The following is a 16,290-nucleotide window of genomic DNA, read 5'->3' as shown; positions in this document are numbered from 1 at the left end:
CTCCAACTTCGGGGGATGGAGCTTAAATTAGGCTTGATGGGCTGCAGCTGCACGTGCACGAGCAGCTCTGGTACCGCGATCGTAGAGCACTCCCTCCGGTCTTATGACAGCGACTGTATGTGTGGTTTTGAGGACAACTGCTTTGTATAATAGCAACTGAATTGCTATTATTGTTTACACACAACAACAGAAACCAAGGATTATTTCAAGGGCGAGAGATCACAATAAAATTCCTAAGCGTATTTCCTCCACACTGGGAGAAAAACAGCATCTGGAAGTTTGGCGAGCATTGATTTACACGTGAGTGCATTGACCACTTTTCTATTGCATCTTATGAGTGTTTGGGTTCATGTGGTGCCGGCCTGCGCGCGCATATACTGGTGCTTATCAGTGTGACGTCATCTGTCTATTAGGCCCCATTTACACTGGCAGCCAAATCCAGCCTGAATCAGATCTGAGCCGCATCCAGATTGGAATCTGATTTGTTTAAATGAGTCATGTGACCATTTAAACCAATCAGATTTCAATCTTGATGTGGCACAGATCTGATTCAGGCTAGATTTGTCTGCCAGTGTAAATGGGGCCTTAGACCCTCCAGAAATATGCAGGCAAAGATCCTTGATTGTTCGAGCTAAAAATCCTTGATTATGCGAGCAAAAATCCATGATTATACGGGCTAAAGTCCAATATGCAGGCCTTGATTTTGCAATGAACTATGCAGATTTTTATCTGATTTTATGTGGTGAAATTGTGGGATGTTCTGAAATATGTGGAAAGTTGCAAAATATATGGAAAAATGAGAAATGCAAAATTTGCTCAAATATTATGCGACCTTTTGGAGAAAAAAATCCCCCCTGCGCCAATTGGCTGATTATGCTATAAATTATGCAATCACATAATCGCATTTTTCTGGAGGATCTAGTAGTCTATATGCCTGACAGTTTCCCATTCCCGTGGGTCTGATGGACCTTTGCTGCATGTCACTCCAAAACTCTCCGTTTCCCGTCCCTCTACGCGGTGACTATCAATACAGGCAAGAAAAGACACCAAAACATTTTTTGCCGATACATATCGGTCAGGCTGTGATTTGCCCGTATCCTTACCTGTGGCATTGGGGGGACATCGGTTGAAGGCCAGTTCCCCTGAAGGGGTCCGTCTCCACACCATCGATACTGCATAATCCTCGGGGCAGATCTCGTATGGGGCTAAGAAATAAAAGAAAGAATGGGTTGAACTAAAGTATAGCCTAGTTACTAAATCAACACGGAGACGGATTTTCATATGTATTTCTAAGAGCAGCATTTCCAATATGATGCAACTGTTTCTTCATGCTAGATGTGTCTCCAACTCAGACTCAAGGACGAGAGTTCCACAGATTACAGCAGTATAATGTTTGCTAACATTAAGGGACATAATGTTCCATTTCATTCTCGAAAATTTCAATCTTTTTTTATCCTATCTGGTAATCTTCGCCTGCCTGGAACTATACTTTTCATCCCTTAAGAGTCTTTTGATGTATTAGAACCCTACTGTTATTACATAAAGAGACTCCTTAGATCAAAAAAAGAGTAGAATATTTGTACATCTATGTAATATCAGTCTCCACGGAGATTCACTCAAGAAATCCAGTATGGGTGCTAATATGAATAGCGTATGTATACTTCTTCAATTAAAATATGATGAAAGCAGTAGGGAGGTTCTATCTGCACTCTGCACAGAATAATGACTCTATAAGCCCTGGTTTTCCTCAAAGGTAGCCATGCAACCATCTTTGGACAGAAAAGGCATCTCAAGCGATGGTTATCCTTATACATTTCATCGAACACTGGTGCCGATATGTGCCGATAATACAGAAGATTTACCAGCACAACATGTCGCATCGTTGCATGTTGTGAGCTTGTAGATCGGCTATTATCGCTGCATAATATATACAGGCGAGCAAGTTAGAAACTAGATATAAATCAGGCTTTATCCTGGGCCACATCCCACCTTGATCCCAGATTTGTTCATCGATTACATATACTGTATGTTAGGTTCCTAACTTGGGGTCCAGGGACCTCCAATGGGGTCGTATAGAGGGGGCGCTCAGAGGGGTCCCCAGAACATATTTTATGGTGCCTACCAGAACGTGTAATGTTTTAATTTCACTATTATTTCATTTAAATAATGAGATGGCTAATATTATGTAAATAGGCCTCACTCTCTTCAATGTCATTCTGCCTATATATGCAGTACTGTACAGTGTACAGTTATGGCATGAATTCATCTTATCAGATCTCTGAGACTTCCATCAGAAATATGGGTCCTCGACCGTCACCTGATGTATACATTTGGTTGGTCCTTGACACACACAAAAAGGTTGTGGAAGGACTAACATCATGCGAACAAACGCGTGCGCGCGCGCGCGAGAGAGAGAGTATTATTCAAATTATTTTTAATTCCTTCAAGGTTATACCTGGACATGCAGTCGTTTAAGTAACTAAGTCAATTTACTCAAGTACTGTAAGCTACTTGTACAATTTGGGGGTGTTTTACTTTAATGGATTATTTACAAATTTCAGTACTTTTACAGTACTTCTACTCCACTTTTACTCTGTAATTATTTGAAAATATTAGTTACTAGTTACTTTGTAGATTTTGATTATTATTAGGCCTACAAAACCTACAGTAACCACTTCAGCCCTATACATTTAGGCCATTTGAAAATAACCAATCTGCAAGGTACAAATCGACAAGCTCACAATGTGTTGCATCATCACGACGCATTGTGAGCTTGTAGATTTGTAGATTTAGATTTTAATACATTTTATACATTTGAAAACCTGTGAAATGGGACATTCTGCATAATGTACTTTTAATGTTGGTACTTTGACTGTATTTTGAAGCCATTAAATCATACTTTTACTTAAGTAAAGTTTTGAATAACGGACTTTTACTTCTAACAGAGCTATTTCTAAATTGCAGCATTGATACTTAAGTATAACAAACGTGAGTATATTTCCCCACTACTGTACTGTACCTGGACAGCGCTGGTCGCTGCACTTGCGGACTTCTTCCCCCGTGCCGTCGCACTTGTGCCCGCCCCCCTCCGCCCCCTGGCACACCCTGGACCGCTTCTGCCACCCGCCGTCGCACGACTTGGAGCACCCGCTCCACGGCCCCCAGGGGTTCCACTGGCCGTTGGCTGTGGGAGAGAGAAGAGTATAATGTTGTAGTCGAGTGTACCTATAAGTGAGGGGGGGGGGGGGGGGGGGGCGGGGGTGATTGTGCTACAGTATAGTAACTTAGTATAGTAACCCCTATGTCTTTCTGAAATTACATTTCTGGGGTCGAGTCCGAGTCGAGACCGACGGCAGGCGAGGCCGAGTCGAGACCAGATTTCTTTTAAATTCTTTCTCATTTGATACATTTGGTACAGAAAACACTGCAAGAGTTGCACTCCGTTACTTACACAGCTGTCTATAAGCATCAGCTCTCTTATAATGTTAATGTGAATGGGCTCCTCATAATACTAAAATGATTTCATTGCATTGTAGTGACTCGTGAATGGAGTGGACTCGATGGGGGAAGAGTCCCTTGGTCCGAGACCGAGTCAAGACCGAGTCAAATTAAGGGCAGGACCGGGACAAGACTGATCGAGTAAATGACTCAAGACAGCGGAATTGAGTACTACAACACTTGAGAAGAGCCCCTCCATTCATAGTTAACACACACACACACACACACACACACACACACACACACACACACACACACACACACACACACACACACACACACACACACACACACACACACACACACACACATCCTCTGGGGGGGCGTCAGCGCACTTCATCCATAACCAATGGAGGTCAGTGAAGATGACTCATCACCAGCAGGGCTATCTCTTTTTGCTCCACCGAGCCTTTCAATTCCAATGAATGTGATTTAACCTATGAGATACCATGACATCTTCACCATTTATGTCTGCCCTTGGGACGCAGTCAGCAATTATCTCCAGTGTGGTGCAAAAGATATGTGATAATCAGCTCATTTTTCATGGTCTGTATAAATGGGTATAGATTTCTTGACATGCTGATGTTTGAAAGGGGGGGCGCTGTAAAAGCGTGCTTTTTGACAGAGATTTTGTCTTTTTTTTGTCTTTTTTTTAATAAGAATACCCAATCAAGAATGTATCGCTTTTCATGACAAGGCCACTCTGTGAGTGGTAATTATTTCGGCGCACATTGCCAGTATACTATAACACGTTTATGCTGAAGTTTCCAAACAAAATAAGGAAAAAATAGAAGAAGGATGTTTTATGTCCTTTTAATGAACCCTGTGAAATTGTGCATTATAAAAAAAAAACCAGATGCTCCCCTTTAGCAGTGTAGTAAATCACATGCCCTTGTCTGAAAGGAAAGGTACTACTATAGCCTGTAAGCTCCAACTACGTTCCTCTCTGGCTGTGACCTCCGTTTACCCTTCGTTCATTTGCACAGGGCAATTCCACGTCCTACAACTAACCTCTGTCAGTAGCCAATGGTTCCAGATAGAAGACAGGCAGAAACACGGGTGCAGTACTTGGTTCAGACTAGTCATTGGTCCGACAAACGACAACCTAAATCAAACCCTAACCATAACCGCAAGCACGGGAGCAGCGCATGTCCGACATAACGTGCAGATCCCCAGAAACACATTGTGACCTGTTCGGTAAGACTGACACAGACACTTAAAACAACCACGTACACTTTCAAAATCTCAAAAAAAAGTAATGTACACAAACACAAAAAACAACATGTACATATTTCAACAAACAAGACGCATGAGGTTTCAATGCTATCATAGGACCAGCCAGTATATACATACCAACCAGTAGGGGGCAGACTCAGCAGTGTCCAGGCATTTTATGCAAAAAAATGGGGGTCAACCTCAAACTAATTGCAACAAAAACAAACTCAACTAATTGTGTCATAAATATTTCCTGAATTAGAGGAACAAAGTTTTAAGTAATTGCATGAAGCCAAGGGAAAGTCCTGAAATTCAAAATGGCCGCCACCATCATCATATCCATTTTTAAATATACAACACTGTATGAAGTAGATGAGGCCATCAGGTGCCCAAAGTTGAATGTTTGCCTCATGTTACTCTCATTCAGGTGCATGAGCTTGATGCTACTGTCCTTAACTCATAAACAGGCCTGCGCACAACTGGCGCGCCAGTGCGCATGCGTCGTCAAAATGTTTTCTGCGCTGTAGATCAAAGGATGCAAGGCGCATTTGCGCACCAAGAGCTGTGACAGTTATATGTAGAGAATCTGACAGGTATTCAAAAGGAACTCAAATATGATGTTATGTCCTGTAAGTAGACTTAGAAATAAAACTAGTGTTGACTAATCTTTACACGTGACTCTTATTTTGAAGAGGAAGTCAGAGCACAGGAAGTCTGTTTCAGTTGTAAACAAGCTACTATGACACTTTCCCAAAGTTTACGGTGCTCCTGTCATAGTGCTAGTCGCTAAACCACGCAACCATATTTACAATGTGAAAACCATGCATCTGTCACTTGAACAACACTGGAATTACTTTATTTAAACATGGAACCTACAGCAGTAGGTGAGTAATTAATTGTATCTATGTAGGACGTTTCAGTGCTGCTAACAAACCTCCTGCTGCTTAACGACCACACTGTTTGTGACTGTAGTTTAGCATCTTTGTATCTTTTGCATCTGGCTGTGTGGGCAGCATAACATTGTGGCAGTGTAGAGACGTCCGTCCGTCGACCCGTCCGTCCGTCATGCCCAGGTGCACCTTTGAGAACTAGCCCAAAATAATTATGTGCAGCCCTGCTCATAAACCAACTAAATGGAAAAAGCGGCACTCCAAAATAAAAGATGCAAGACTGGCTCAGTTGCAATTTCTCATGTTTATTTGCGAGCACTGACACATTTCGGCAGAGCCTTCTTCAGAGCAGTCTAAAAAGTCTACTGTCCATTACCATAGGTTCCCAACCGGTCCATGGAATGGGTGAATATCTTTGGTCCGACGTACTAACAGTCTGACACGCAATAGTCCGACACCCTACCCCAAACCCTAAGCTAACCCTAAACGCACCCGGAAGCCACGGGTGAGTCTTAACCGGCAACGCATGTCGGAGCCACGGGAAATTCATAACCGGCCACGTATGTCAGACTATTGGTATGTCAGACTAACGTATGCCACTGTGCCCCCCCCCCCCCCCCCCCAACATGTACCACCGCTACATGATGTGGCTGCATAGGAATTCAGTTAATCAGTTCAGTTATAACCTACCAGCCGAGAAGTGTTGACTCTGTCTAATTGAAGATACCAATACCAAGGATTCTTTCTTGACTCTTCATGATCAGATGCGTCACAACAAGCTGTCCTATTTTGTCACGATCGCGTTATTGAAACATGATACAAGTTGTAAATGCATGCCCCACCCAGATATTATGCATTGGAGCCTCGACTGCGGTGCCCGTTGGGCACTGGTCTACTTGGAACAATGCAAATTGGAAATGCATGCCCCACCCGGGCCACCCAGATATTATGTCTGTGTCCCTTTTATGCCCATAAATGGAGTTCTTTGTCAGGCATGCCCAAATATGGAGTCTATGCAGACGTCAGAACAGGCCAGCTCCATATATGGACCCTGGGCAGGGGCCCTGTGCAGAGCCCGGGCAGAGGCCTTTTGTGGCGGTTCTGGACAACCGTGGGTCCGCCCGACTCGACACCGGGCACTGCACCCTCTGTGGTGACGTGGAACGCGTGTATCGAATTACGTGGATTGCACACAGACAGAGACTTGGTGCATTTATAGATAAATGCCATGTACAGTACATAACATGACATAACATGACATAACATTATGTAGTGATATAACAATATAACAGCCAGTCATTGACTGTCTGTCAGTCAACGTCTGGGTCTCGTCTTGGTACGATTGATGCACGACTACTGCACAACCATTAATATCCCCTCATTCATTCAGTCTTTGTTAACAGTCTGTAACCGTTTCCATCCATTAAATTGGACATATTGGAACCGTACAGTATGTGGAATATTCCAACATTATCCAGGAGGACACTGACACCATGTTATCGCATTTCCTGATGGGTTTATCACTTCACGTACGTACGTGTATATTCAGTCTGGCAGTTCTGACAGGGCACCTTGCAGATAATGAAAATGAAAACAAAAAAAACAATTCATTCCTATTACTATTACCTCACTTTGTATCAACTACAGCAGGTGAATATCTAACAGCACGTCCGTCCCATTGTAAAATGTGTGTTATTGTCAAACTAATCGAGAAAATCTTTGCTGGAAAGGTCTTTTTTGTTTTTGTAGGAACTGTCTGCACAGACAGGCAGTGTATTAGTGAGCACCAGTGGCGTGCACAGACATTTAGAGGGGCAGGTGCTCAAGTTAAAAAAGGGCACCTTGTGCAGCGCGTGGAACCGGCCGGTTGCCTTAACCCATTTTGGGCGGGAACCCCTTTTGGTGTTAGCATTATATTATGCTTTAGCTATTGAAAAATAGCAGATCTACAAGCTCATAGCGCGCCACCGAGTGGCGCGCTACGAGCTTGTAGGTCTGCTATTAAAAGGGCACATTGCCAAAAGGGCAGGGGGTGCTTTAGCACCCCCTAGTGTCTATCTGTGCACGCCACTGGTGAGCACAAACAGGGCTAGTGCGCTTTACATATAGATTGTGCATTCCATTCACACACACACATTCAAACACCGATGACGGAGGAAGCCATGCATACAAGGCACCAACCTGCACATCTGGAGCAATTATGGTTCAGCGTCTTGCTCAAGGACACTTCGACACTAAAGGTCTCCACACACCGGGCACGAATCGGATGCGAATTCAGATTTTTAGCGGCGTTTCTCCATCGGTTTTCCGAAAAACGCTGCCAGTGTGCAACCACCTTAACTCTGGGGGAGCCTGGGATCGAACTGGGAACCTTCCGGGCCACTCTACCTGTGAGCCACTATCGCCACTAACGCCATCCAGAAACATACATTACCAATTCATGATGAACTATGATTGATGTCTGAGTGAAGAGTCGAATGAGAGGTGACTCGTGATGAAGCAGCTGTAATAGATTACTTGACCTGATCTCCATTGCTGTATGTAACAAGTAAGACGCGTAAATGCGGGAAGCGAACGAAGCTGTTGTGGCAGTCACACACACACGCACACGCACACACACACACACACACACTCTGTATCGTTCCAATTTCAGTTGCCCTCTGGTGGCGGGCGGGTGGTGTTACAGCGTGACACACACACACAGACACACAGACAGACAGTTTTGGCCAGCTTCTGTAGTTAGTGCTCACTTCGAGCTCACTTAGTTCGTAAGAATAGGCTTTCACTAATTGAGTGAAGTGTGTGGTGCATTATAGACACTTATATAGCCCAGATCAAAGGTCACTGGTCCCATCTGGCACGCGTTACACAAGCATGTGATGCGCATACACATCAGATGATTTTGATCTTGTCCATAAATATTGTGATTAAAATTAATGCAATGCATTTTCTATAATCCCAAGTGAGAGACCTCACGGCAGGCTGACCATGCAGTAAAAGTATACACTCGTACTACAGCTATGAGAGAGAGAGAGAGAGAGAGAGAGAGAGAAATAGGTTTGCTGTTTCTTTAATAATTATAAAGTGCAAAGCAAATAAATTCCAAATGCATTACTGTACAGTAAGCACAGTAAGCTGACATCTTTGTGCCTGTCGTCACACGTCAGCGACAGGCAACAGACAGCTTGGGAACACTAACCCCGAATTATACCAATGGTTTGCAGTATAACTAAAAGGATTTCCCAAATCCCAATTGATAGAACATGGTGTTTAAATTATCCTCGATTGTCTGCGCAGCTATTTGGTGTAAAGATGATGAAGGCTTAGAGCGGTGACGGTCGGTGGGCGGGCGGGATCCTGATGATTTGGGACCATCCCACTCAACGTTGTTTGTCTGATGTTTGGAATCAGTGGTGTAAAGTAACTACAGTACATTTACTCAAGTACTGTACTTAAGTACCAGTTATTTCTTTACCGAAGTATTTGCCATTTTCTGTACTTTAACTTCTACTCCACTACATCTCAGAGGCAAATGTTGTACCTTTTACTCCACTATAATTAATTTAAAACTTTAGTTACTATAGTTATAAAACATACATTAACCACTTCAGCCCTATATATAGGCTACATTTCAGCCAATTGAAAATAACCGATCTACGCGACAAATTGTGCGCTTGAAGATCTGTTATTTTCAGATGTTTTTTAATACATTTTATACATTTGAAAACTTGAAACAGGACATTCTGCATAATGAGTTCTCTACTTTTGGTACTTTAAGTACATTTTGAAACACTGCAGTATTGATACTTTTACTTAATCCATTAAAACCTGGAACGCTTCACCTTAGCTTTCAACGACTTTAACCATTATTTTAAACTTAACCATAGCCACGAGCTTGTAGATCTGCTATTTTTGAAAAATCACATCAAACGTTTTTAACTCAAAACTTTGCTTCTGGGGCGTCCCTGGACCCTGGTACTGTACAACACATTTTCAGATGGGGGTCGGCGGCCGAATACATATTATTTTGGGGGTCCTCGACCATGGATATAGAAACTGTCAGGATTTAGAAGACGTTTTTTAGAATCGGCCTCAGGTCTAAACGGGTTGAGTAAAACATGTGAGTACATTTTCCCACCACTTTTTGGTGGCTCGGGTTCTTTTTTTTTTACCTGTACAGTCAGGATTATAGCACTCCCTGCTTTCTGCCCAGTGACCGCGACACTCGGATCCCCCGTGGGCGGCCGCTGAACACTGGCGGCTCCGCTGCTGTGTGCCGTTGGCACAGGTCACCGAGCAATCACTCCAAGAGCTCCACTCCTGCCACTGTCCGTCCACTGAGGCGCCCAACCAGAACCCCGACAAGCGGGTCCCAAGCGAAGGGAGAAAAGAGGACAGGGGGGGGAGGTATTCAGATCCTTGTTTTTTCTTTTAGCCACAGTGTTGATTTCGTCGGCTATAGGCTATGGCGCAAAATGTCCCTCGACTACCTTTTTCCCGCTGACGAAAACGGCGACGCAACAAAGCCACCTTGTAGATCGTCTATTTTCGGGCACGCGGCCAAGTGTGAAATGAGTCGTTACGACGCCAAAATACATTTTTGTCGACAAAATCAAATGTAGATTTAGACGTCAAAGATTTCATGATATTTGGTCAACTTAAACTGGACTAAAACTAAAAGATTTCAGATGACTGAAATGTGACTAAAACTGAATATTTTATTCAAAAGACTAAACTAAATCAAATTTTGCTGTCAAAATCAACACTGTTTACTGTTTAGCTACAGAGACGGTCAAAGATTCCTGAAATACAGAACCCCCCCCCCCCCCCCCCCCCCCACAACTCCCCAGCCCTCCTCTGAGACACAGAGTAGATGAAAACTGTGCCATATTATAATGAGCATATAGTGAGGATTAATTATACGAAGATAGGTTGAAAATGGGCCGACCATTAAGTAAATAATCGATTCATAATTGATCACTACATTATTATTTTTAAATATAACAAAACATGTTTCTCGATTATTTGATCGAAAAAGTTATCAATAGAATAATTACAAAGAGAATAATTGATAGATGCAGCCCTACTTGGATGAACATGTAAGAATGCGTCTTAAGTCGGTTTATAGCTTTCCAGAGCAAGAAGTAACCTGCTATTGAAAATCAGTCAAAGATTGCATCAATTATGCATTGGATTGGATTGGATGCAATTATGCATCCCTAAGCATCAATTTAACCACAAAACCGGAGTCCCACAGGGGCTGAACCTGTCGTGTTGTGAGCTTAAAGATCTGCTATTTTCAGCATGCAACCAAATGTAAAATCAGCCATTACGGTAGGGTTAGACCGATCAATTGTAGATTTAGTCTACAAACTACAACATTTCAGATGACTAAAATATTACAAAGACTTCAAAACACTGCTAGGGTGGTGTGTAAAAACAAACACAAACAACCATATTTATTATATTCATAATTACTATTTACTGTGGAAAATATTTGTTTATTCATTGGAGGGGGAGTGCACTGGGGGGTGGGGGGGTCCTGTGATTAGATTGATCTCAGTGTGTCATGTAAGCATAGCGTAGCGTAGCAAAACTAACATTTGGAGTGGAAAAACTCATCATCACTAATCTGCTTACCATGCATGGACGATTGCGGTTAAGTGATTTCTACTTCACAATTACATTATTGGCTAAAGACATTATTGTTCAAACCATATGATTATCATCACATATTGATTTATGTATCTCAGCTCTCTGTCATTTTGGTCATTTTACTCGACGAAACAAAGCACATTACTGCTCCAACAATATTGCGGCCACAATGAAGTTGCTGCAAATATCTCTGAAATAAATTCATTAAAATGCTTGTTTTTTATCATAATTTTAACCACTTTCAAAATGGCATCGCAATTCTGGGCTTGTCATAAAGAAAATGAAAACAATGTTCCCCTGCAGAGGACGCTGGGGCTCAACTGTATAAGTGATTAACGGTTATTTTGAGGCAAAACCAAAAAAAATGAAATAATTTGACTCGAGGTAAACCAGATCCAGATCATATCCGCTGGGTTCATACCTGGGCAAAGTGCAATGTTGCACAGTTTGCTCTGAGTCTCGGGTCCGTCACAGGCCCTGCCTCCGTGCTGGGGAGGAGCACACATCCTGGTCCTCGTGCGGTGGCCTCGACCGCACGTAAACGAGCACAAGCTCCAGGGCGACCACTCCTCCCACACGCCGTGTACTGCGGACACGGGGACAGGGAGTTAGGGGCCTTAATCGATGCCTATTACGAAGGAAAATTCAATATCTTGTTAGATAAAATAGCACCAAAGCAAACAGACACAGACACACACAATTAGTTGCAAAGCTAAGATAAAACATTTAGCAATAGGTTAGACACGTCAGCCACAGATTAAAACGGAGCGTACGTGACACACACACACACACACACACACACACACACACACACACACACACACACACACACACACAAGCTGTAATCACGTCTGGCCTTGCATTTAGACGGTGGTTGAACCACTTAATTTCAAGGACCCTCAGTTTGGTATGCATTATAGTACACAGCCCCCCCATAACTCTCTGAGAGTGTACAGATGGAACCAAAATGGTCCATTTGGTTCCATTTGTACACTCTCAGAATTACAGACCGTTAAAAGGATCCATTTGATTCCATCCCTAACCATCATGATCAATCATTTAACTTGACAGTGACTCCTCGCCTCAGAAAGCCCTCTCAAATAAAGTCTTTGAGGACCTCAAAGACGTTTTGAGCACCGATCTGCTTTAGATCATACGACCGCTTTTCCGTTCAACACAACGTAAAAATCAAATTATGACTCAATTTCAATTTACAAGCCAATATGACAAAGGGACGACATGCTGGACTTGATGAAGCCATGTAGGGACCCCATGCAGTAACACCTTATAGGTCTCTGTATTGAAATGGGTAAATTGCTCTAATGTCATATTTGTATGTGTGCAGTGTGTGTGCAGTGTGTGTGTGTGTGCAGTGTGCAGTGCGTGCGTGCGTGCGTGCGTGCGTGCGTGCGTGCGCGGTGTGTTCTGTCTGATAGTCAGTCACCAGTGAAAAAAACATGCCACTCATGATTGCGCCTCAAGTAGGCGCAAACAGAGGGAGGTTTCAGAAATAGACATTGAAGTTGCTGCAGTTTGTTTCCATTCTGCAATCAGAACCACTCCATATTCCCAAGGTTCCTACTGTAGCGCTCTTCTATTCTTTGTTGCCGCACTAAAGAGCAGACACTGACGTCAGTCCACCGTTGTGTTTGTTCAGTTGTTTGTTGCTTGCTTCTCATAATTCCTTTCAGCTATACGGTTTTGAGTGTAATTCTAATAGCAAAATAAATTAAATTTAACATAGAATTGAGTCTCAATTCTATTTGAAGGAAGAATATCGCAATGTCAATCTTGTAAAGTATTGTGATTTATCGTCTTGTACATTATGTAAACATGTACTGTAACGATATCTCCGATTGCTATTTGCTCAGATAAAACGTATAATGTCACCAGTAGAAAACAAAACAGAAAAACAAAAGACAAAAACACATTGTTTGCTTAACTCTTAAAATCAGAGCGATTACAGATTTGAGAAGCTCCTACAAATCTCTCTTCAAACACTCAAATGAAAGCAAGGTCGCCCTTGGTCTGTGACAGGCTCAGACATCACTCGGATACTTGAAGTGCATTCGGAATCCTTCGTAGGTTCACAGAAGCTCCACTAAAGTGGCACTTATCAGACGGCGCGTCCTAATCAGATCTAACTCTGACCGCGGCCGCGCCACCCCAGCCAGAGATGATTCAATGATTGCTACTCTGCGCAATAAAGTCACTGTCATCACAAAGGGAAAAATAAATCATGATTCTGACAATGGTCTTCTCTTTTGCCCTAGAAATGATATGAGAAGCGGCAAGCGGCACGCGCTCGTTTCTTCTGTAGATTGTTTCATTACTTCCTTTTTCTTTTTCCCTTTTCTTTTGGTGTGTGAAACATTTCCCCAGATAGAGGGATTTTAATTAGATTGTTGTCAAAAACCAAACAGGCATTTTTCAAAGAAATCAAGTCCCTGATGACTCACTCTCCAACGGCTATGGAGAAACTATCATCATTTAACGTAAAGGATAATTTTTTACCATCATTGACTTTTAAGTTTTAACTTTAAATTATTAAGCATGATATTAAATCCAGTCCTTGACATTGTTTCATTGTTAAAGCCTTGAAACCACAACCCTTGCATAATTTCCCTGTCTTTTTCCTGTGCATCTGAAAATGAAGACAGTACTGTATGTGCCCGAGCCATGTTAGGCATACATGGAATTGCGATTGCAAGTATCCCAAGAAATCGAGAGCGTTAAACTTTGCAAAATGTCTCCTGCAGCTTTGAGCATCACCAGATAATAAGCTTAACACAAAGAAAAGCCGGTCTGTTGTCCTACGGTTGCCAGCGCCAATGAAATGGAGAACACATTGTTCTAGTGAGTCTAATACTATTTGGGTTACTGTAGATGCAATACAATTGTCGTTAATGTGCATAACTTAAGGGCTTTTCATCCTTGTGCGCGGTGGTGTCAGGCGGTGGAAACAGAACGCAAGCTCTGGGCAAGTTGCACGGCAACACGTCGTGAGCATCTAGATCGGCTATACTTCTGATGCGCGACACCATCCGTCACACCACTAAGTATGAATTCAGCTTTTGAGCTAATGTCGGCTGCAGACTTAGCTGTATGATGCTATAGTGAGTATAAGGGGGATAATGAATGTACTAAAAGTGACGGATGCATAGTGTATACCCCTCCAGAATAACCATACTAGACACCATTTAATCATAGCTGTAGCCTGCAGGGCACTCAGTGCATTTACAGATGATTCTAACTGATGATGGCTGCATGGTGAGAATTTGTCCTGTTTGCGTTGGGGGTAATGAAACCCCCTGATCTAATTCCAAGTCCCCCGTTTGGACATATTGCTCTGTGGCAGTCAATCTACAGCCCTTTTAGTACCTTCTCGTCGACAATTGTTAAATTAATCTGTTTGTCAATAGCAGAAGAAAGCCATTGTTTTACCGGCTCACACTGTCAGGTGAGACTGACCCAATTAGCCATGGCAACCAAGGAGGCGCTGTGCGGATGCTAAGCGGATATGTTAATGTGTACACAATTTAAGAAAAGAGAAAGTCTGCCCATAAAATTGCTACTTTCAACCGTGTCAGGCAATAGAATTTTATATAATAGGATTGCATTTTCATCACTTATTTTGGCGGAGCGTAGTTTTTTTTTTCTCAGCAGAAAAATAATAATGATTTGAACGAGGAACTTTATTGGACCACGTCTGAAATGCTTTAGCATCATGGCTTCGTTTATTCGGGTTTTATTATTAAACGTGAAGCAAGCTTCTACAGCACATAATTAGACAAAACAACATGTTTGCAGGCCTTTAGATGTATCAGGGGGAAAGCATTAATTTGGACAGTTCTGCAACGTCTTGCTCGCAATTACTCTTCATTTGCATGAATGAATATACCTGGAATGTGGCTGCAGTGCAGCTTCATTTTTTTTCTTGAGGAATGGGGTCTTGTACTGTACATACATACACGCACCCGGCTTGGTTCGTGAGCTAAATATTAATGAGTGGAGAAGGTTGGGTAATTCTGATCTATATTTGAGATGGCTTGTTGCCTTTTTTCTCTTTTACTGTCTAAGCACGGTAAAGTGCTGACCCTTTTCAAAATTGCCAAGCACCCCCCACACCCTTAACCCAACCCCCCACCCCATTTGCTCAAACTATAATGTCAGAGTGCCATTTGCAAGACTTTTGATCAGCCACAGGGTAAAGCAAAATGTGCCACTCGCCGGTGCAATCTGGAAAGTGATTACAGTATTGAAAGAATGTTATAACCACTTTCACCCTGGCAACGTCTCTAGTTTGGGGCGTGTCATTTCTTTATACTGTTTGGGTGAAAACTTTCCAAAATGGTTCCAGAACATAGCAGATCTACAAGCTCACCAAGGCCTCCCTTGCAAGCTTGTAGACCGGCTATTTCAGAAAATTCTTAGCTTTGACATTCTGAAACAAAACAGTGCATATAAAATATATATACACAAAATATAGGAAATATACTGTACAGTGCGCGTCACCCGACATAGCTAATGGCTGCTTGTTTACGACGGCACCAGATTCTGTTGCAAGTAGAAAGGCTGCAATCAGCATGATTACAGTACCTGAGGAATGTTGATATTCCGACTAGCTCAGGGATGTCAGCTGTCAGCTTGTACTGGCTCTCTGGACACTATACCGATGACTCATACCCTAACACATGCCAGCGTGGCTTGAGCACGATATGCCTCGCGGCAACAAATGTTTAAGAAATGCTATCAAAAGTGCCTTAAAATGGTTGATCTTCACGAGTACGGAGTACGGCGCTAGCTCAGCGACAATCAGTCTTCCGCTCGCTATGAAGCCCCCCCCACACGCATGCAGAACCACGTATACGTGACATGAAATCATCTAAAATGCAGATGAGATGACGTATAGTTATGTGAAATTGAACAAACGCAAAAGTGACTATGAGATGACATTCACTGAAAGAAACGTACAAAGTCAGAAAGTATAAGGCATGTGACAAGAAAATCTGAATAAAATAAATCGTTAAGA

General features: G+C 42.6%; 1 protein-coding gene across 1 annotated transcript in view; it reads right to left on the bottom strand.

Annotated features, from left to right (window-relative positions):
- adgrb3 (adhesion G protein-coupled receptor B3) overlaps positions 1–16,290 on the bottom strand; it is a gene marked incomplete at its 5' end in the record, with an annotated part of 229,890 nt that overhangs the window by 120,620 nt on the left and 92,980 nt on the right. Inside the window, 4 exons of the mRNA XM_079513219.1 lie at positions 1,104–1,205; positions 3,020–3,184; positions 9,776–9,940; positions 11,680–11,844. Of these exons, the coding sequence (XP_079369345.1) occupies positions 1,104–1,205; positions 3,020–3,184; positions 9,776–9,940; positions 11,680–11,844 (597 nt within the window). The remainder of the gene's footprint in view (positions 1–1,103; positions 1,206–3,019; positions 3,185–9,775; positions 9,941–11,679; positions 11,845–16,290) is intronic.

Source organism: Electrona antarctica, assembly GCF_951216825.1.
Source record: "Electrona antarctica genome assembly, chromosome: 10".
Taxonomy (NCBI): domain Eukaryota; kingdom Metazoa; phylum Chordata; class Actinopteri; order Myctophiformes; family Myctophidae; genus Electrona; species Electrona antarctica.
Note: the sequence above shows the minus strand (reverse complement) of the source record. Positions and strands in the feature narration are given on the sequence as shown.